General features: G+C 39.2%; 1 protein-coding gene across 1 annotated transcript; it reads right to left on the bottom strand.

The window, feature by feature from the left end:
- Window positions 1–3,083: 3,083 nt before the first annotated feature.
- EREG (epiregulin) lies at window positions 3,084–21,607 on the bottom strand. The gene is made up of 5 exons (XM_030877867.2): window positions 21,552–21,607; window positions 7,638–7,724; window positions 5,627–5,750; window positions 4,857–5,006; window positions 3,084–3,306 (listed from the first exon to the last, which is right to left on the bottom strand). Exons 1-5 carry the CDS (start codon window positions 21,598–21,600, stop codon window positions 3,225–3,227), a joined length of 492 nt encoding a protein of 163 aa, XP_030733727.1. The 5' UTR covers window positions 21,601–21,607; the 3' UTR covers window positions 3,084–3,224.
- Between the last annotated feature and the right edge of the window lie 1,172 nt (window positions 21,608–22,779).

Genomic DNA, 22,779 nt, shown 5'->3' with positions numbered 1-22,779 from the left:
TTTGAAGTATGTACTTCGGAAGCCATTACTGTGATGGAGGTTCAGAGGAATGATGTTTCCTGCTCTGAAGGCTTGGGAAAGCCAAGCCTCTTGGTTGGCAGATGCTGAGGGAACCATGGGACATGCTTCTGGCTGATGTGTCCTTCCAAAAGTTATTTCTCAATACGATATTTATTCTTTTTAGAAATATATATATATATATATATATATATATATATATATATTTGTGTGTGTGTGTGTGCGTGTGGTACGCGGGCCTCTCACTGTTGTGGCCTCTCCCGTTGCGGAGCACAGGCTCCGGACGCGCAGGCTCAGCGGCCATGGCTCACGGGCCCAGCCGCTCCGCGGCATGTGGGATCTTCCCGGACCGGGGCACGAACCCGTGTCCCCTGCATTGGCAGGCGGACTCTCAACCACTGCGCCACCAGGGAAGCCCCTAGAAATATTTTTTAAAATACTCTAAAAATATTCTTTTAAAAAAATACTAACCCCCAGAATTTTATAATTAATGTGACTCCTTATATTTCAAAGAGATTCTTCACTATGGTAGGCCATAAAATATGATAAATTTATATAATGCTTTCCCAAACTAAAACCATATGTCTTTATGTCTAAACACATTATAGTCCTGTCACTGCTTTTAAGCCCTTTAATGTAGTATGGAAAAAAAGAACAACAAAACAAAAAAAAGAAAGAAAGAGACTAAACTTATCAGTGACATTTTTAATGCAAGGTGTTTCATTTTTATTTTTCAATTTTGTTTTTTTCCAGTTTCCAATAAAAATAAATAAAAATTAACATCCTGTAAAGTATCTATATTCTCCTTCAATATCTTAAGGTACACTATTATCAAAGCTGATATTGAACACAAACAAATTGATACAATTCAGTACTCTGATAAAATTCATTGTCAAATAAGTTACTTTAAACTGCATGTGATACAACTTTATGTTCCACGGCATCTTTCATATAAACTCTATACCAAAATGGCTCTTCAAAGTGCAATTACAGAGTGCAAAAAAAGCAGAGAGAAATTTACTATCTTACATTTAACCTCATCCAGTTTGAATAACAGGTATGTTTTAGATAAAATTATTCTTCAGTCAAAACATTAAAATGTACTCCAGCAGCACTGCATATACCAGTTGTTACTCCCCCTTTTCCCATACAAATAAGAGTAGAAAAAAATCAGAAAGTATTGGGCAGCAAATTAAACACATTTTTTCCAAAAGTCTACTGAAAGACTATTGCAGCAAAAATGGCAAAATGGATCAGACATAAGTTTTTTAACTAAATTCAACAGAAATTAGAAGCTAGTATCATGTACTTGCTACATAAAAATTGATTTGATACCTCACAGCAGTTGAATTTAGCTAATTCTCTTCTCAAGGACTCAAAAATAAAAATCTGTCCTACCAGTGCACCATTTCTCCCCTTGCATTGACTTTGGCAGAGAGATAAGAGCAAAAGAATGTCCAAAAGAATAGTAGCATTTGACTGTATTTTAAATATTTAATATATTACACAAATCTTAATTATGAGGTTCTATCTTTAGTACCACTATTAGAACTTTACCTATTTGGTTATAGAGTATGTCTACTGGGTTACTTTGTGGCCTTGGTGGGAAGCCACAAACTATGGATTTATGCATTGGATTTGCATTTATTCTCAATACGGAGGGTATAGATAGCCCTTTCTAGGAATATATACAGTGAGAAATCTGTAAAATAAGGAAGATAGACTAAATATGAGCCAAAATGTTTCCATTGTTTGTAGGAAACATGAGTTGCTAGCAATCTTTTTTTTTTTTAGCAATCATTTTTTTATGTTTGTTCAGCATCAACCTCATTAAAACAATAATTGTTTTACTAACTTTCTCCCATAAAAGCAATCTGTGTCATACCTTTTTTATTATTTAATATGCATTTATAAATAAAAATTTAACTTTTACAGGGGTTAGTTTTTAAATAAAGATTAAAAAGCACCCCAAACTATTATCTACAATTAGTTATGTAATATGAATTGAGATGCTTAAGATAAACCAATATGACTCCATTTTGTAACAAAATCAATGGATTGCAGCTGATTCCTTGGTTAGTCAATACATTTTCTTTGAAGCACTCAAGGTCACTCAAAATATGCAGACCTCCTTTACATACAGTAGATATCAATAAGTATGTGTAGGATTTAAAATGTATTTTTACACAGCACATTTGACTTCAGCTGTATTCGTGGGAAACAGAAATATCCTTTTAGATCTCTTTAGACCATATATAGACTTATTGTCTTATATCACACTTTAAAATAATAATTAGTCCATCAAATTTGGGACTATGATTTAATCTTAGAATTCTTCAGCCAAGTCCCTACAGAAATAAATAATCTTGAAAAGAAGCACAAATTTTGGCTTCACGTGTGGATTTCTGTAATTGCCTCATGAGCAGTTACCTAGCATAAATGTCATACTAAAAAAAAGAACATTGTGAAGCTATAAATTATCTACTATTTACATAAAAGACGGTATAAAATTAAGTTCTCAATTCATTTTCTTAAGGAGACTCTGTTAGATGGATGACAAATAACGTAGGAGTTGTGGTTGGGAATAGGGAATCATGCACCTTCTCTCCAGGCAGACAAACAGCGAGTTATAGCTAAGGATGTGTGTGGAGGGAGCAGAGCCCTCCAGGTTTTAGTTTGTTTCAAATATGTAGTGTTTAGCACGTGACCTATATTTGCTTCTCCCCAATTTCCACAGCATTACCGTTTTGACACATGGCACAGTGGTGCCAACTCATACATCAGACTATGATATAGTCAAACCAACTATCATTGATTCGAGGAGTAGAAATATATACTTATTAAATTGATTTGACCATATATTTAGGCTTACAGAAACCTGTCACTTGCTGACACTTCCTGAACAATGAACTGGGCATTGCTCACTCCTATGCATTGTACAGCAGGCAAAAAAGCTTTCAATAAAGCACTTAGCCCAGGAAATGATTTCTTACAAAAATATCTATTTTCTTTCTACAGTAAATATTTTGTGTACATTATACATTAGCAAACAGTCTGTCAAAAAAAAACAAAAACTCTTCTTAGTATATTAAAATACATCATTGTTGACTTAAAACATGACCCCACATAAATATTATTAATAAAATAGGAGTATTAACATAACCAGGTATGCAGTTCATCCCTGCCCATAAGCTTAATGGCGCCATTCAGACTTGTGGCAATGCTGGATCCCCTGAGGTCACTCTTTCATATTCCTTCTTTGGTTCTTTACTTTTTCGATATCTGTACCTAGAAATATTCAGAAATTACACCGTTAACACTGAAGTTAACAGTAATAGGATCAAAGTATGTTAACAAAAGAAACAAATATATGGACGCTAAAGGTACATTAGCATAGTGTTTCCAAAATGACAGAGGTGAATAGGTTTAGGTTGGATGCTAGAGAAGAAGGAGGGAGGAAGGGGTAGTTTCTCTGAACAAATAATTTTGGGAGGAAATGGTGAAATGCTGTTAAAGGACTTCTCAAAGGCTTTCACATGATCATGAAAATTGTAAAATTCCAGGAGAGCATGTGACCACGTTTAATCCTGGTCTGTTTTATCCTTTTTTTTTTCCTCTGGCTTTTCTTCCTTCCTTCCTTCCTTCCGTTCTTTTCTTTCTTCCTTCCTTCCTTCCTTTCTTTCTCTCCTTCTTTCTTTCTTTCATTCTACCCATCACATTGATATAATGCTATCACCAATAATAATGAAAATAAATCGGGCACTTATTAAGTGACTGACAATGTTCTAAATGCTATATATCCATTATTTATTTTATCCTCACACTTACCATTATCATCCTCATTTTACAGATGAAGAAAATGAAGTACAAATGGGTTACATAACCTGGTCAAGTTCTCCCAGCTAGGATTCATAAATCTATCGCGATTCCGAATCTTCATTCACTCATTCATTAAAGCTATCTTCCTAATATTTTGAGTTCATTTTCTACCCATTTTGAAGATGAAGCATGTAGCCTTAAGGAAACTGCATAATGTTTTTGCTTAGTGGAAGAATATGATTAGAAAACCTTTGTTTAGCCTTGATTTAGCTACTTGTCAACTAGATGAGCCAGGACATGTCAATTTACTTCTCTGGATCTTACTTTCCCATCTTTATAAAAGAAAGGATTGTAGTCAAAGACCTTTCAGGTGCATTTCAGTTTTAATAATATTCAGTTATGTGATCATAACCAATTAAAAAGGCATTATAATTTGGTGAATACTCAGACTCAAGCATGGACCAAATAAATTTAATCTTATAAAAGTAACACTTTTGGAGCTTCAAAAGTAGGAGTGCATTACTGTCAGCAAAAATAAAATGAAATTCACTCAAATCTACACTGAAAAATCTGCACCACTTCCAAAATAAGAAGGGTTTCATGGAGGCATTTTAAAGGCAGCTATTATTAACTAAGTCATTCTATTCCTATACCCTGGTCCTAAGCCTAAAAACTGGCCAATCTGATATACTGTCAGTAGTTTGGTGCCCACTCTATATTTTCTCAGTTATTAGCATATATCAGTACAGCATACTACATGAAGATGGAGTGTTGAAGATGGAACTTTGGGGGACTGACATGAACCAATTTTTAAAAGTCAGCTCTTAGAATTATCTGGACACTCGTTTCTACTAGTCCAGATGTTCCACTGCTAAAACTTCTTTATAAATATCATTAGTGCAGAGTCTATCTTATCCCACTAAATAATACTTTGCCATATTTTTACCCAGTTTGTAAGTGTGGATTGTATAAAGGTAATTTACAAAAGCAGAGTGTTAAAAACAAAAACAGTGGCTTACCATCTGCAGAAATAGTATACAGAGCCAGCAACTACGACGAGGAACAAGATAACAAGAATCACAGTCAAAGCCACATATTCTTTGCTCAGAGGCTTTTGGACGGTTAAAAAGAAGTGCTCACATCGGACACCAGTGTAACCCACTTCACACCTAAAGGACAATGCAAGAGAAAGGTCAGTTATTTAAGAAAGAAATCATGGTTCTGAATTAGTTTTGTAAGAGCTGATCTTACAATGTAATGCAAGATACTGACAAGGTTTGCCAAAAGTTGTAAAGATGAATTCAAAGACTGACCTTAAAGCTGGCCCAACTTGGATAAAAGAGGCCCACACTGCTCTCAAGCTCAACTGCTGTATTAGAATGATAGTCTGGTTCAACTGCCAGGGTGGCTGACAATGGTGGTTTGTAAGTCTGAAGTGCTTTTTGTCTAAGTCAGTGGAATCGATTCTTATAACAATGGCTGACACTAAGTCCAGATTCAAGGCTAAGCTACTACTGCGGTAAGTATGAGAGGAAGGCATGTGAAGCCCTGCCCATTCTGCAGCCCTGAAGCATCCATACAATTTGATAACTGCTGTTTGTTCTACTATTTGTTCCCTAACTTTAAAAAAACTCACTCAATAAAGTTTCTAATAGTACATATAAACTGCATGCTAACAGTACATATAAACGGCAGCCCATGGAAACAATAGAGTAATTATTACAAAAATAAAAAAGAGAATGCGGGTTTTTAAAAAACTGTTTTTGTTTGCTTGTATTTGGCATATTACCTGCAGTGATTTTCACTCATGTCTACCAGGTAGATGCACTGTCCATGAAAACAGTAGCCGTTCATGTCAGAGCTACACTTTGATATTGACACTTGAGCCACACGCGGATTATCTTCTGTCTGAACTGTGAAAGAAATAGAAAGTGGAATATAGTCTGTTGCTTTCTTTGAAGAATCAATCACCCTTTCATAATAGTAACTACTGAGCTACTGGAACAAAGCAGGTCAGGTATTTTCAGGACAAAAAGTCACTCTAGTTGTCACGCTCCCTAGACCAATAAACAAACACTGAACCCCCAAAGGAAAATGGCCAACAGGCTACACAAAACAAAACAAAATAAAACCTGGGGGTAAAATTCTCAAATGACAATGTTTAAGATAGAAAAGGTAAGCTGAAGACACACACACGCAATCATGATCCTTCACAGTTATTCACTTATCCAAACAAAGTGTGTATAATTTTTTCAAATCTCAAAATAATTCTGACATTCATTACTCCCAAAGCAATTGCAAACTGAATCCATTGATTAATTTAAGAGAGCTTAAATCTATAGTGGGTTTTAAGCCAGCAAGGCTTGTTTTGGTGTGCATTCCCAAACTTCCGGGTTCGGGGAAATCAATCACAGTCTCTAACGATGAGACCTGGACATGAACTAGACAAACCTTGAGTTATAAATGCCTCGGTTACACAAATACAACAATGAAAATAGTAGTCTCTTTAGAATAGTGTTGCAACCTACACATAAAATTCACTTTAGAACGTTTTAATTACTAAAATGTGACGGATCTTTATGAAATAACCAAACAAATCATCTTGATTGTAACACTCTTGTTCAAATAGCCAGAAATAGGGAGTGAAGCACACCAAACCTCTAGAGACCACAAAGAGGAAGGACAAGAAAGGAGGTGAAGGTGTTGCAGGAAATGCTCTGGTTCCTCAGGAAAACTCTGGACTTAATAACTCAGAGTGAATATAAAGCAGATCTCTCTCTTTCTCACTCTCTCTCTTTTTTTTGGTGCCTAGGTGCTATTACTTTAATTTTATTTTTTTAAATTTTATTTCTTTTATTTTTAATTTTTTTTTTTTAATTGGAATATAGTTGCTTTGCAGTGTTGTGTTAGTTTCTGCTGTACAACGAAGTGAATCAGCTATAAAGCAGATCTCTCTTGAACCACATTCAGAGTACTCTGGGCCCCAAAGATAAGACCATGCACCACTTTTTTTTTTTTAATATGTTTTTTTTTTATTATTTATTTATGGCTCTGTTGGGTCTTCATTTCTGTGCGTGGGCTTTCTCTAGTTGTGGCAAGCGGGGGCCACTCTTCATCCCGGCGCGCGGGCCTCTCACTATCGCGGCCTCTGTTGTTGCGGAGCCCAGGCTCCAGACGCGCAGGCTCAGTAATTGTGGCTCACTGACCCAGTTGCTCCGCGGCACATGGAATCTTCCCAGACCAGGGCTCGAACCTGTGTTCCCTGCATTGGCAGGCAGATTCTCAACCACTGCACCACCAGGGAAGGCTGCACCACTTATCTTTGTAACCCTATGCCTAAGCACGGTGTTTAGCATGTATTAAGTACTCCGTAGATTTTTCTGAATGAATGCTGTAACTCAAAATAAAAGACGTTATTTGCTCCTTTTACAAAAAATAACAACAAAATATATTGACTGTCTACTGTGTAAAAAGTTTAAATTTTCCTGTTTTGCCTGGGATCCAACTCCTCACAATGGTTTCTCAGCGACGCTCTGAAATGACCAAAGGGAATCTGATTTTCTTTGTTCTCTATCTCTTTAAGATCAAATCTTTATCTATATAACTAGGTGCTCAGTCCCTCTGCCTCCAGTTATTCCTTTATATAATTTTTCCAGATCCCTAGTTCACTGGGTTCTTTTGTTAATACAGCAGCTATTTCCCCCCCTTTTTTTCCACTATCACATATTTATAGTCTTTGAGTTACATTTCTGTTAAGAATGTATAATTCTTTGATGCAACATTGACAAAGCTGGGCTTACCTAAAGCTGTGCAGTTATCTTCGGACTCTCCTGGGATACATGAAGGAATCACAGTTGTACTGAGAACTGCTTGTAGAAGATGGAAACCTATTTATGGAGAAAAATCAAATATATAACTAAAGCTTCAAGGAAAGAAACCTTAATCGGATTTCCACATAATTACAGTATTTATAAAGTTCTTTTAATTATTTCAAGAATTTGATCCATCGAAACCATAAAAAAAATAATTCGTGAAAACAGGCATATCATTGAAAATAAATGAACCCCCAGCTCTTCTGTCCAAGGGTAAAAGCCCTGGCATTACATTCAGAGTTACAGATTTGACCTACTCTAAACATTTCACAGTAACCTTTTCAAAGACCTGATTTTAAAGATTGATTTCTTAAGAAGCTTAGCCATTGGAAAACTGGAAAATTTCCACAGTTTTACATCATGATGTGTTCAGAGCAATGCTCCAAGGCAGAAAGTATCACAAAGAAGGCTTCAAATAAAACTCAGCTTCTATTTACGGTCACAACTAAACAGGACTCTCAACCTAAGATACATCAGTTGTTGATTTAAGTACCTAAGTTACTCTTTGCATTACACATTCAAACCCATTTTAATGAATGAAATGTAATCTAAGTAAAGTCGGAATATATCTTATCTAATATGGAAAGGAACACACGTGCTAGATGAACCACACTGTGCCCAAGAATCCGGTTTCTATCAGCCCAGTAAGAGTTTAAACAAGGCGTTTCGTGGTGTTTCTCCACTGAAAAGATAAATGTTGGGAAACAGGCACCAGAATGATTCAAGGAGTTTTCTGAATTGCGTAGTAAGAATAAGAGAAACCTTTTAATTGCACGGATGTTGACTGAAGAGAGTTCTACTCTCCTTAGGAGTCATGTAGTTGCTCTTCACTCTTCCAGGCTATAGGAGTAACTGTTACATAAGAAACATTACTCGCGATGGTGAGAGTAGTAGGTAGCAGTTAACATTTCTTGCCCACGTACTGTACGTGGGCATGGTTCTACCCTCCTTACCTATACTATCTAATTTAATCCACTCACTGACTCTTTGAAGAAGATACTACTGTTCTCCCCATTAGACATAGGAGAAAAGTGAGTTAAGTAACTTTCCCAAGAGTACATAGCAATGTTGTTAATGGGCTGCATTACAGAATCTGGCAACAGGCAATAACACTCGAGTATAATGGACATCACAGGGAACAAACTCAGATAAATGTAACTGAAGCAGAGTATTTAACCCCATAGGGAGGCAACAAAGTATGCGGAAAGGCAATCTGGGAGAAAACTTGAGCTATGTAATTTTGGACAAATTAATTAAATTCTCTGGATCTCCATTTTCCCTAGTTTATAGAGTTTTGGGGAGAATTAAATGAAATTATATTTTTCTGAAACATCTAACATACCAGAGACTCGTGAATGTTCCATGCCACTCAACATCTAGCCTCTGGTTTTAGCAGTAGTATATGTGGGTAGTGCCCTCTACTGGTCTATAACAATGTTATAAATCTCTCTGTACTTTGGTATTTTAAAGGATAATTAATCCATGTAATAGAGAATTTTATTTTTTCACAATCAGAGGAGTATGTATATGTTAAGCAAACTGCATATGATTTGGGTAAAACTGAAATTAAAAACTAAACTACACATAAGCATCAGAATTTGCAATTTCTTAATGTTTCAAACTTGACACATAACAATCCTGTGAAGTAGTTATTAGCCCCAAACAACCTCAGTGTTAAATTACATGTCTGGTCCAAGACCAATTATCTAGTGACCATAGAAGATAAGAGTTAAGAGTCCATCTTTGGACATCAAGCCTCATAACCTTGCAGTGATTTGAAAATGTCTTTTGAAAAGTTTAGAACTATCTCCTCCCCACTCCATAGTTCTCCTACAATATAAATGACGTGTCAATTGCTCTTATTGGGAAACAAAAAGCTTCTTTCTTTCTTTTTCTTTTTTTTTTTTTTTGCTGTACGCGGGCCTCTCACTGTTGTGGCCTCTCCCGTTGCGGAGCACAGGCTCCGGACGCGCAGGCTCAGCGGCCATGGCTCACGGGCCCAGCTGCTCCGCGGCAGGTGGGATCTTCCCGGACCGGGGCACGAACCCGTGTCTCCTGCATCGGCAGGCGGACTATCAACCACTGAGCCACCAGGGAAGCCCAAAAAGCTTCTTTCTTAAATGACAAAAAAGTGGCTAAAGTTTGGATTCCATCGTCAGTTGGACAGAGATGGAAAAGGATAACTTTGTCCACATAGCTTTCTAGGGTGAATTAGCTAGATTCTCATCCAAGCCAATTTTGTTCTACTTCTCAATATAATCTTGCCATACACTTTCACTGTTGAAGAATTACCCCCTTTAATTTATACAGTCTGCTCAACACAAAGTGGAGTTCTAGATGTGTGTTTTTATATCCCTGACACTCCTATGCCTCCATACTTCTTCAACTAATGGGAGGAGATATTACCGATTCTCCCACTGCAAAAGGGCCATTGTGCAAATGCACATTTCTCTCTTTGCAAAGGATCGTTTCTTCATCCTTTCCAGAAATCAGATACTAGCCTTTCCTGTTCAGAATTTCTTACAAATGCAACCTGCGACTAATATAGAATCCAGCTAATTGCTTTGAGGTGTTGTTTATTAGGCTTTTTTTTTTTTTTCTCAAAGATTTTTCGTATTGTTAGTTTTTCCACTGTTGGAAACTTTGTTCCAGTTAGTCAGGCCATAAGTGAAATATTTGCCTTTGTGAATTAAAGAATATTCAGGGCAGGGCGTGCCTCCACAAAAACTGGGCTGTCCTAACCTATGACACTCTCTTGGACATAGTCCATCGCTCAGGATGGTTTCTGTGAGACTTGGTACATTAATCCAACATTTGGGTATTTTACAGATGGAATTGTAAATAATTTTAAATGCTATTCTCAAATGGAAGTGTTTACACTACAGTTCCATCATAGATGCATGTAGCCAATAAACTATCAAAATTGGTTCTAAATCGTGTGTCCAGCTGCAAAGCTCTATTGCCTAAAAGCAGTGGTCCTCAGGTTTTTCTCAACCTCACCTCTGGCCCAGGGCTTTGCAAAATCGGGTAGAGGAGTAAGCGGGAATGATCAAAAGATTGAAAAAGTCCACCCATGGAGAATTTTGATATCCAGCACCCTGTCACCCTTATAAATCACTACTCATTACAGTCATACAGGGAAGGAATAGATGCTAAAGTCCTATCCATATATTTCCTTAATCTTTCAGTTGTTCATGACTTTAGTGTTATTTGAACATAATGATCTCTCAGTAATTCAAATGCAAATCTTATATTTGAGTTTTCACTCTTGACCATGGGTCCCTGCTAAGAAAATAATTCCCTGTGATATTAAAGATTTTAGACAGGGTCAGTGTGTCAGAAAACAGATCTGGTAGCAAGCTCTACATTGGTAACTAAGATACAGAGGAATTCCGTGCTAAATGATAACCTGTAAACTCAAAACTGGCCATTGGAACTTCTGTTTCAATAATGTTATGAAAACAAAACTCCCTTTGGAGGCCATTATTCCTGTCAAATTTCCAGATGGGTTTCAGTAATGTAAAGCTCACCTGTTCATCTCTCTACCTTCATCTTTCAGAGATTTGTTTCCATGAAACCTCAAATGTGCCAGCAGGAAGTGACACCGGTGACTCACAGCACACATACCACCTCTACTCCGTGGGTCAGGGCCGAGCCTACACCTCGCACGATACTGGGGACAGCGCGTGGGAGCGGTGGAGTACCATCACCCCAGTGGGGGGAGCACTGAGTAAGAAGTGCTCGCCTGAGAGTCAGGAGGAATGCCAGATGTAGAAAGCACCCTTTTTATTGTATATGGTTTCTTTTGTCCTTGCTTCCTTATGGCCACACTGAGGGACCATCTCGAAGGAGGCTGAGATTTGGTGACTGGCTGACCAAGCCTATTCCTCAATAATCAACTGCAATTCTCAGAGATAAAATGGCTTTCCTGAATAACAATCAAGCAAATAAAAACGACCCGAAATAAAATGAGATAGGTTACAGAATGAAAAGAATGCACCTTATTTTCCCAATTGCACCTTTTAGGCTATTTGGACTGGAACAGCAAATCATAATGAATCGTAGTATTTGCCCAACCCCCAAACAGGCAGCAAAATCTGCTTTGTTCACACTTTTGCTGTGGTCACATGCCTACCTATTTATGGACTGTTAGTTTTCTACCTTCTTCCAGGGCAGTCTGTAATTCTAGGATTTGTCTGTAACATAGTAGGCTTGTTAGGTCTTGTATACTTTCAAGGAGTGAATATGCCTTTACCACTTCCAGATGCCTTTTTGTCTCAAATCCACTATTAGATAACGTCCTGCTTCACTTCATTAAAATAACTGTAAACTATCACATCAGACACTGAAAATAACTATTGTCAGTACTTTCTAGTAACAGCCTATGTTTTCAGAGAATAGAATATATATATATATATGTGTGTGTGTGTATACATATATATCATAATATATATCTATAGATCACAAATCTTGCTTCCTACCAGCAATCATTTTCTTCCTACAGTTTTTCAACATTAACCTTATCACTAAGCTTCATTAAAGTAAAAGCCAACAACTATTTGAGATAAAAACAGGATAACAGGATGAAACCAGAGGTTTAAAGACTAATAAGTCTTTAAGTTTGAGTTTCAAATATAGCCATAAGATCTTCCTTGTCAAGTGTCAAGAAAAGATTTAATACGCCATGTTTTTCAGTTCAGAGACATTAAACTAAACTCTTCAATTCTGGTAGTAATTTCTAAATCATACTTCAAAGTGCTCATATATTTTAGTGATCATACAATACTTAATGCTCTCATAATGCAGGAGAAATCATATCAAGTATTATATAAAGGATACACTTTGTACTAATTTGGGTGTTTTGGAATTTTGTGACTAAAAGCTCTAAATATGGAACTTGCCCCTCCTAAAACCAAAGATTCATCTCTATAGTATTATTTCAAATGATCTATTGAAATTGTATTTTTTTTTCTTTAAGATAATGTTACACAGGAAGGTCTTTTTAGAACCTTTTCTGTCTTCACTCCCTTCCATCATGCTTTTCACACTATCCCTATTGATCCAATTCAGAAATTTAAATGACTATTACATTATTGTCTCAAAAAAATCTTCTAAAGGAGCAACAGTTTAGATTATAAGCGTTTGTCATTTGCCTTTTTTTCATTATGGTCATATTGTGTACTACAGCTTTGAAAACTTAACGACATTTTTAGAAGCATATTGTCTATCATATCATTCATTCTTTATAGAAGCCTATTGCCAAAAACGAATTTGCAAAAGGATAGAGTTTTAATCGGTAAGCATCAAAAAAGAGGAGAAAATGAGTACATAAAAGATGATTTTAAAAGCCTTAAAGTTAATTACACTTCATTCCGAGAATCTATGTAATGCACCTAGCATAATGGAAGGTGCTAAGAAACTTTATTTTGTGAAAATATATAGTTTTTTGGTTAACAGTGGAGACTCCAACTTTCGTGAGAAGCACAAGTTCATCTGTAGTATGATGGTAGGGTGGGAATGGCTTAATTATGCTTGATAGATGGGAAAGGAGGAGAGCAGCTTAGCTCTCTTATACTTACTTTTAGTAACTACATGTCTCTAAGAATATTTGTTCAATAAATATCTACTGAGATTTTTCTATATGCAAGATACTGAACGAGATGCTGAAAGGAAAACTGATGCAAAGGACATAGCTCCTGTTCTAGCTAGAGTTAATGAGGCTAGATTCCAGGTGGTGGCGAGAGAAAGAGAGAATTCATAGATGACACCAAGTTTCTGGCCAGAAAATACCAAGGAAGGTAGTGTCATTAAAAGAGTCGACAACATAGGCAGGGCAGCAGGTTTGTGGTGGCATCTGCAGCTAGTAGACATGAAGGAGGACATAATGAGAGAAGGAATTTGAGTTTTTAGTTCATATATCATCTGTTTATATTTATGAGGCACTTGGGAAAACACATCTGGAGTAAAACAATAAGAATGGAGTTGATGGAGTCTATTTGAAAATCAAATGAGGAAATATCACCTTTAAAGGCACAGGAGTCATTCAAATGTTCCACGGGAAATAGTACGCAATGGAAAATAATGAACTTTGGGAAATAGGTGATAAGGAGTGGATAGAAATGGCCAAGGAATTTGGGGAAAAAAGGAAGTTCAGTCTTGCGGGAGCCAAGAGAGCAGGGTTACAAAAGGAGGCATGGAGATATACAGACTGCCAACAAACACATGAAAGAATGTTCAACATCATTAATCATTAGAGAAATGTAAACCAAAACTACAATGAGATATCATCTCACCCCAGTCAGAATGGCCATGATCAAAATATCTAGAAACAATAAATGCTGGAGAGGGTGTGGAAAAAAGGGAACACTCTTGCACTGCTGGTGGGAATGTGAATTGATACAGCCACTATGGAGAACAGTATGGAGGGTCCTTAAAAAACTACAAGTAGAACTACCATATGACCCAGCAATCCCACTCCTGGGCATATACCCTGAGAAAACCATAATTCAAAAAGAGTCATGTACCAAAATGTTCATTGCAGCTCTATTTACAATAGCCCGGAGATGGAGACAACCTAAGTGCCCATCATCGGATGAATGGATAAAGAAGATGTGGCACATATATACAATGGAATATTACTCAGCCATAAAAAGAAATGAAATTGAGCTATTTGTAATGAGGTGGATAGACCTAGAGTCTGTCATACAGAGTGAAGTAAGTCAGAAAGAAAAAGACAAATACCGTATGCTAACACATAGATATGGAATTTAAGGGAAAAAATGTCATGAAGAACCTAGGGGTAAGACAGGAATAAAGACACAGAACTACTAGAGAACGGACTTGAGGATATGGGGAGGGGGAAGGGTGAGCTGTGACAAAGCGAGAGAGAGGCATGGACATATATACACCACCAAAAGTAAGGTAGATAGCTAGTGGGAAGCAGCCGCATAGCACAGGGAGATCAGCTCCGTGCTTTGTGACCACCTGGAGGGGTGGGATAGGGAGGGTGGGAGGGAGGGAGACGCAAGAGGGAAGAGATATGGGAACATATGTATATGTATAACTGATTCACTTTGTTATAAAGCAGAAACTAACACACCATTGTAAAGCAATTATACCCCAATAAAGATGTTAAAAAAAAATAGATAGATAAAGGAGGCATGGGGTGGTCAGCAATGCAATGATTGAAGAAAGTATGAGTGACTCCATCATAAATAAGATTCATCATTATTCAGGGAAAATAGTGTTAAAATCAGCAATAAAAATTGCTAGGTTGATTTTTTTAACACTAGAATTGGTTTTATATTTGCATACAGCTTACCATTAATATGAATTTTATTTGTCTTGGTAACTCAAGCACTGATTATTCAAACTGTGAATTATGAGTGGCAATGTGTTATAGCAATGGAAAACACATTAGCTAATGCTTCTCACCCTGGAGTAATTTTGTTAACCAGGGACACTAAAGCAATGTCTGGAGACATTTTTGTTTGTCACAACTCAGGGTGGGTGGGGTGCTACTGACATCTAGTGGGTAGAGACCAGGATTGCTGCTAAACACCCTGCAATGTATAGGACAGTCCACAACAAAGAATTATCCAGTCTGTAATGTAAATAGACCCAAGGCTGAAAAACCCTGCAGTAGACCCGTGAGGTATGGAGTACAGTTCTAGCTCAGATACTAAGTTTATCCCTCTGAAGCTAGGTTTCCTTATCTCTGAAAATGTCACCTAGGCTTGGGGTGGAGTGGAGGCGGAGATGGAATTTAGATTAGATTACTCTAAGGTTCCATTCATTTCTAAAACAATACTTTTCTTTTTCTTACTGACTATCCATCATTTAGTCATATCACTGCCCGACCTCTCTCTCTCTCTCTCTCCCCCTCTCTCTCTCTCTCTCTCTCACACACACACACACACACACACACACACACACGTACACACACACTGTGATATACTTAAATTTTGTTAGGCATACCATCAGTGAATACAGACTACATTAAAGATAGAAATGGGAAAAATAGGGAAGAAAAGGTATTCAACTTTATTATTTTTTTTTTTTTAACATCTTTATTGGGGTATAATTGCTTTACAATGGTGTGTTAGTTTCTGCTTTATAACAAAGTGAATCAGTTATACATATACATATGTTCCCATATGTCTTCCCTCTTGCGTCTCCCTCCCTCCCACCCTCCCTATCCCACCCCTCCAGGCTGTCACAAAGCACCAAGCCAATATCCCTGTGCCATGCGGCTGCTTCCCACTAGCTATCTACCTTACTACGTTTGTTAGTGTATATATGTCCATGACTCTCTCTCACCCTGTCACAGCTCACCCTTCCCCCTCCCCATAACCTCAAGTCCGTTCTCTAGGAGGTCTGCGTCTTTATTCCTGCTTTACCCCTAGGTTCTTCATGACATTTTTTTTTTCTTAAATTCCATATATATGTGTTAGCATACGGTATTTGTCTTTTTCTTTCTGACTTACTTCACTCTGTATGACAGACTCAACTTTATTATTAAATAGAACTGAATTTTCAAAAACTATTGCTCAGTCATAATATTTTGCTTCTCAAGCATGTTTTCAAAGAACAGCTGGTTGAGTCAAAACATAGTGCTGAGAACTCTAAATAAAATACCATTCTAATCACCCATCCAACAACATTTATTGAGTGATTAACGTAAGTCTGTTACAATGTGAATGATAAAAGATAAGTACAGCACCAGTTAGGAGAGACAGGGCCAGATACACACTTACAGGGTGACGTGAAAAGGGTAGAACCGAAGGATTCAGAGGGATGCAAAGGGGTGGGGGGAAGACTGCACATTTATTTTCCAGTGGTGAGGGAAAGATGAAAGGGGTTATCAGAGAAAGCTTGATACTTTTCTTCAGTCTTAAAGGATGGGGGGAACTTTCACCGAAAGTGAAGACTGAGTTGGGAGCATCCATAGTAGACGATACAGCATATTCATAAGTGGAGACTTACACTCTGGGTAACTCACTTCTTTTTAAGTCTGTTTTCTCATTTGTAAACTGGGAATAGTAACACTTTTCCTGGCTAAAAGAGAGTTATTATAAAGATCAAATGAGGCATTTGTCTAAAAAAGCACTTGCTGCTACTGATAACAGCTCTAATTTCAAAAGTGTTTTTTAGTATTTTAATATTATGATATTTATAATGTCTGTATATAATAACCTGATGACATAGTTATTATGATCTCCATTTTACAGATGACAAAACTGAGGCCCAAAGAGGAATAAGTCCTTCCAAAAGTATGAAATAAAAGAACTGGGGTGTGAAATCTATATTCTATATACTATGTCTCTTGATTCAAAACTATACAGTTTGACTAACACACCATAGTTAAGCAATTATACTCCAATAAAAACGTTTAAAAAATATACAGTTTGACACACGTACGTGTGCGTGTGTGTATATATAAACATATACATATATGTGTGTGTATATATATATATATATATATACACACACATATATATTTATACATATATATGAGGAAGAGAGGCTTTTCCCTTTATCCTGAGGACTTTTAAGAGGATTTGTATTTAACTCACTTTCAAGCCTCAAATTTAAAATTCAGGATTTTTGACCTAAGTAATTAAGGGTTAACATTTTTTTCTGGACAATTATCAATTTGTCTTGTGTGTTATAAATATAATTCTAGTTAATTAAATCATTAACCTAGAATATCACTGAAGCTTTATTTGCCCTATAACCAGACAGGCACTCTTACATAAACTGCATTGCCAGAGGACACTGAGTCTGTCGCATTACTTCATTTTTCCAAAGGTTCCAGAATTGCCATACCAAGGCAATGGTTTTCAGGGTGCTTCTCCTTGAGGACCTCTCCTATTACAGCTCTAGGGAGTCTTCCTATTGCCTTCTGAAGGAATGTTCTCAACAGTAGTTACAGCCATATGAATTAGACAATTTGCATAGGCCTATATTCAGGGCGAAGACTGACAGATGAGGAAGCCACACCTTAATTTTTTTTTTTTTTTTTTTTTTTTTTTTGCGGTACGCAGGCCTCTCACTGTTGTGGCCTCTCCCGTTGCGGAGCACAGGCTCCGGACGCGCAGGCTCAACGGCCATGGCTCACGGGCCCAGCCGCTCCGCGGCATGTGGGATCTTCCCGGACCGGGGCACGAACCCGTGTGCCCTGCATCGGCAGGCGGACTCTCAACCACTGCGCCACCAGGGAAGCCCAGCCACACCTTAATTTACAGTCTTTTTAAAAAGAATTCCTTACTTGACATTTGCATCTCCTGGGTGATTATTAACCAGGAAATGGGAGATTCTTGGGCAAAAATGAACAGAAGACATTCAAATTCAATTTTTCCAAAGTGATTATGTGAATATTACACTTTTTTTAAACCAAAGAACTATGTCTATTTCCTCACTGTTAATAGAAGTGTGCTGTAGATTCCAACTTGACCCCTTATCAATACTACATTCAATTCACAATGTTGTGAATGATCCAGGGAACAAAAAGGATGTGGGTTTCCTTCTCCTTGATTTCTTTACTTACTATACATCTAGGAAAGTATAAAAATAGAAACAAAGGCCTCAGTCAACTGATGTCAATGATGGCTTCATAATAAAAGTCATTTCCTGGGTATTAAAAATGCTGAAATAGGTTAAGTAAAAATTTAACATATTTCAGCTGAGCTTAAGGAAATAATTGTATCTTTTCTGTGCTTGATTTTGAGTGATACCATAAAGTACCATTTTTGCACAAATACCAGTTCCCATAACAGATTCTAAGCCCTGGGGCAGTCCCCAGACTACTCTGGAACTTCTCTACTAGAACCTGTTACTTTTATTATGCTTCTGATAACTCTGAGAACCTCTGGCTCTTTACACATTGCTCCAGAGTGACCTTGACATTTGCCATCTCTAAATCCTTGTAAGGTACCTGATTCACTGAGCCTCAGTTTCTTCATTTGTCAAACTGGTCTAATCATACCTACCTCCTATAGTGTTTTAAGGAGCAAAGGAGATGCTAACGTGGAGAACACCTAACACACGACATGGTCGGCTCACAGGAGGCATTTGGTAACTGTTAGTTCCCTTCCCAGCTCCTGGATTTGGGCCTCAGTGCTGAACCACACACCCCAATTGCCCAAGTTGTTCATGTGGCAAGATGATGCGGAAGGCAGCTAGAATACCTAGACCAAAACCCAGACCGGAGAGGCCTGTCATCCTGTTTCTACCTATGATGTGTCATCTCAGGTTGTGCCAGCACCAGGCAGCTCATAAACTCTCAGGGTCAAAGGAAAAGATCTGAGGTGAGCCATTGCCTCATTGAGATCCACGCTTCTCAGGTTTCAAGAAAGAATGTTTATTCTGCTCAATTCTCTGTCATTGTGCAATGAAGTGGACATCAGTTGTCTTGGATCTGTCATTCAGGAACACGCTCAAAAGCCCGTTTGGTTAAATGAACATGTCTGACTTTTAGATCAAGAGCCCCTAAACGTTAATTGCAGAACTCAAGAGAAAAATTTCTCCTCTTCATCCTGCAACAATCAAAGATTAGAAGTGATAATTTAGGGCTTCCCTGGTGGTGCAAGTGGTTGAGAGTCCGCCTGTCGATGCAGGGGACACGAGTTCGTGCCCCGGCCCGGGAGGATCCCACATACCGCGGAGCGGCTAGGCAAGAGAGCCATGGCCGCTGAGCCTGCGCGTCCGGAGCCTGTGCTCCGCAACGGGAGAGGCCACAGCAGTGAGAGGCCCGCGTACCACAAAAAAAAAAAAAAAAAAGATAATTTAACTCTAAAATTATATATTATTTAGAATGCATTATCTAGTTTGAGGTATCTCAACCCTTTTACTTAACGTTGAGTAAGATAAAAGTGCCAGCAAACCTGGGTGCGAACTTTTTCAGCGTAGCTTTGCTTTTCTATGGGACACCGGGTAACAGTTTCCCCATATATAAAGCAAGAACATCAATATCAAATATTTATAAAATGTAAAGGTAACCAAATGATTGTGGGGTGTGTGTAGCAATTTAAATCTGCATGTGTTGGAGACAGAGGATGGAAATGAAAGTGTCTGTATTTTTTCCACAGATATAAATACATGTGAATTCCACAAAAAAAAGCGAAAATAAAATGCTGAAATCTAAAATAACTGTTTCCTTCTTCTGAAGGCTAGACATTTGGGAAAAGTATTTCTAGGTAATATTTTGTCTGGGGGGAAAATGGCAATTTCACAAGTAACCGGTGGCCTTGCCTTTTTTCCATGTGCTTTGGAATAAGACTATTGAACTTGCATACCTGAATAGAGTACAGAGATATGATATAGAACTTCAAACAGGAACTTTCTAGTGGCAGGGAAATATCTAAACAAACTGGGAAAACAGAAACTGACCTAGCTCATTTGGAAATGGGCTTGGCCGCTTATGAAATAGGTGAACTATAATTAAGTAATGCAATAAAGGAGTTAAGCACTTTTATGGCAACAAAAACACACACGACACATATGCTAGGTAGGTAGTAACCAGGTTATTCAGAGGCTCTTGCTGTCTCAAATTAGCATATTCAATGAGTGGCCCAGAACAGACACTCACTTGCATTGTTCAGAGCAACCTTACAGGTGGAAAAAAAAAGCGCTAAGCTATTCTGATCTCCAGGTTAATTTCTAACTTTAGGAAGACTGTCACCTTTGTAGATTCATTCTTTTCACGGAGACTTCAAAACAAAGATAGCAAAGCCACATTATTTACTGAGAACCTTCTAGCACGTCGTTCTTAGTACAGTTTTGGTAGAAACCGCAGATCCAGTTTCCACCTATGTCCTTGAAGTTGGACGACTATGCATAGTTGTTACAACTATGCATAGTATGCATTTCATTAGGTTTCCCAACCCGTTAACATAAGGCGTGTCGAAATAATAATTGAACAGTCACATCCTGCACAGGTAGAGTGAGTTAGGGGAATTCGCCTCATTGCAACTCCAGAAAAAAAGCGAGATTGACAACCTTTATTTCCTTATTAAAATTTTCATATACAGCTCCAAATTCCTCTTGACGTTTAGGAATTCACAATATATATTTTTAAACCAGTTAAGTTAAAGATTTTTTTTTCCCTGTCCACAAGAACTAAATTATCTCAAATAAGAAGCATTAAAGTACGCTCAGCCACTACAGAATACAAGGGTGCAAGTAGCAGCGAGCGAAAAGAGCCCGACCAGCCCGCGGGGGGAAACCGGAAGCAGCAGGTGTTGGCGTCCAAGGGCCTCCAGGAGCACCCGGACCTGCGCGTGTCCCTCCCGCTCCGGGTACGCAAACAGCCTTTTCATTCTCTGGAGCTTCAGCGAAGCTGGCGCCACCGCACGCCAGCGCCCCCAGACGCTTAACCAGCCTTGATTTAGAAAACCTAAGGCAAGACAGGCGGAACAGCGCTTCTCTCCAAAAGGTCTTTCCTAGGCGCGGGTCTTGTCCATACTCCCGCCTCCTGTCCCCGCCCCCAGCCCGGTTTTCCCCCGTCTTTTGGATTTCTAGAACCGTCAGATTTTCAAAAGGAAACAACAAACCCGAAATCTTTTCAACTTTTTATTTCGCCTAATACGGAGCTATATTACTTCATGCAGAACACACAGACCAAGTTCATCTATCCGTGCAAGGTATTTTAACACCAGCCCCTTCCCCTACCCCACCCTCTTCCATCGCCTGCTGGAGGGAAAGACGGGCTTGCCTAACGAGAGACGTCGTTCGAAACGGAGTGCACCTGAGTCTGGTGAAAAGCGCGGTACTTGTGAAAGGACAGCTGCCCCGGGGCCGCGCAGTCTCGTCTTCCGCGGCGGGAAGGGGCGGGGGACTCACCCAGGCAGAGCAGCGGCGCGGGGACCCAGGGGGCACGGCGCGGCTCCATCCTCCTCCCCGCGTCAGCGTGTGCGGGGCGCGGGCGTGGCCTGGGCGGCGGGCGGGCGGGGACCGGAGGGGCTGCGGCGGAGGCGGCAGTGGCGGTGGCGGCGGCGGGCGCTGTGGGAGCTGCGGCGGCCACGCGTCACTTAAGCAGCTTTTCCCTCCGACACCCGGTCTGTAGGGCAAGTGAACTCCACAGCCCGCGCCGAGACCTTTATAAGTACGGGGCGGGGCCTGGCGACTGAGGACTAACTGCGTGTCCGGAGTTTCATAATCGCCCCCGGGGGAGAAGTGGCCGGAGGACTGTCCGGATGTCATCCTCCCTCTCTGAACACCTGCGAGTGGCTGAGGAATGAAACAATGCTCTTCGGGTGAGCCGGGGACTACTCCTCACACTTTTGCAGCTCCCTCTCGGGCTCCTGCGGGCGGAGGTAGGGAGCGTGGCCCAGAAGGGTTGGTTTGCGCTGTGGGACCACCTGCTGGATAGTGGGCGGTTTTAGTTGCTCTGGGTGACAGGCGTAACTTGAGTCAGCCAGTCTTCCTGCCAGGGCTGGAGTTCCCAGTACGTGCATTTGGAGAGCTGTGTGTGTGTGAGTGACTTACGGAAGTTCTTGAAACTTGTCAGTGGCTCAAGGACTTTCTTTGTGTTCACACCCACCACTGCCCAGAGTTGCTTTTTGTGTCTACACCTTCTTTCGAAGCCCCTCGGCTTCCTACGTGGTACAGGCATTTATGGCTTCAAAATCTAGTGATTATGAAGAAATAATCATAATTATTTCTTCATAATCATCATTTCTTCCCCTAAATGATTTAACTTCCCTGAACTTAATCCTGTCACTCCGCTGTACAGAATCTTTCAGTAACTTCCCGTTGCCTTTTGGACAAGGCCAGACACAAATGTAAAGCCAACAGTCTTTTCAACCTCAGCTCCCACTAGTTCACCGGACAAATTTTCGCACCCCAGCCAGGCTGGGAAACTCACTCTGCCTTTGCTTATTCCCACTTTCCTCCCTGTGCTGGTGGAGTGACAGTTTGGGGAAATGGCTGCGTTTTACTGGAGCTGGTCATATCCTGCTCACTTTCCTGGTTCTCCTCAAGGGCCTGGATTTCTTGACCCTACAGGGATCTCTCTCCATTCTGATCTCTTACAGCTTGTATTGTTTATCTTTCCCCTAGACTCAGAATG

The sequence above is a fragment of the Globicephala melas genome, chromosome 5 (assembly GCF_963455315.2).
Source record: "Globicephala melas chromosome 5, mGloMel1.2, whole genome shotgun sequence".
Taxonomy (NCBI): Eukaryota; Metazoa; Chordata; class Mammalia; order Artiodactyla; family Delphinidae; genus Globicephala; species Globicephala melas.
This window is presented reverse-complemented; position numbering and strand designations above follow the sequence as displayed.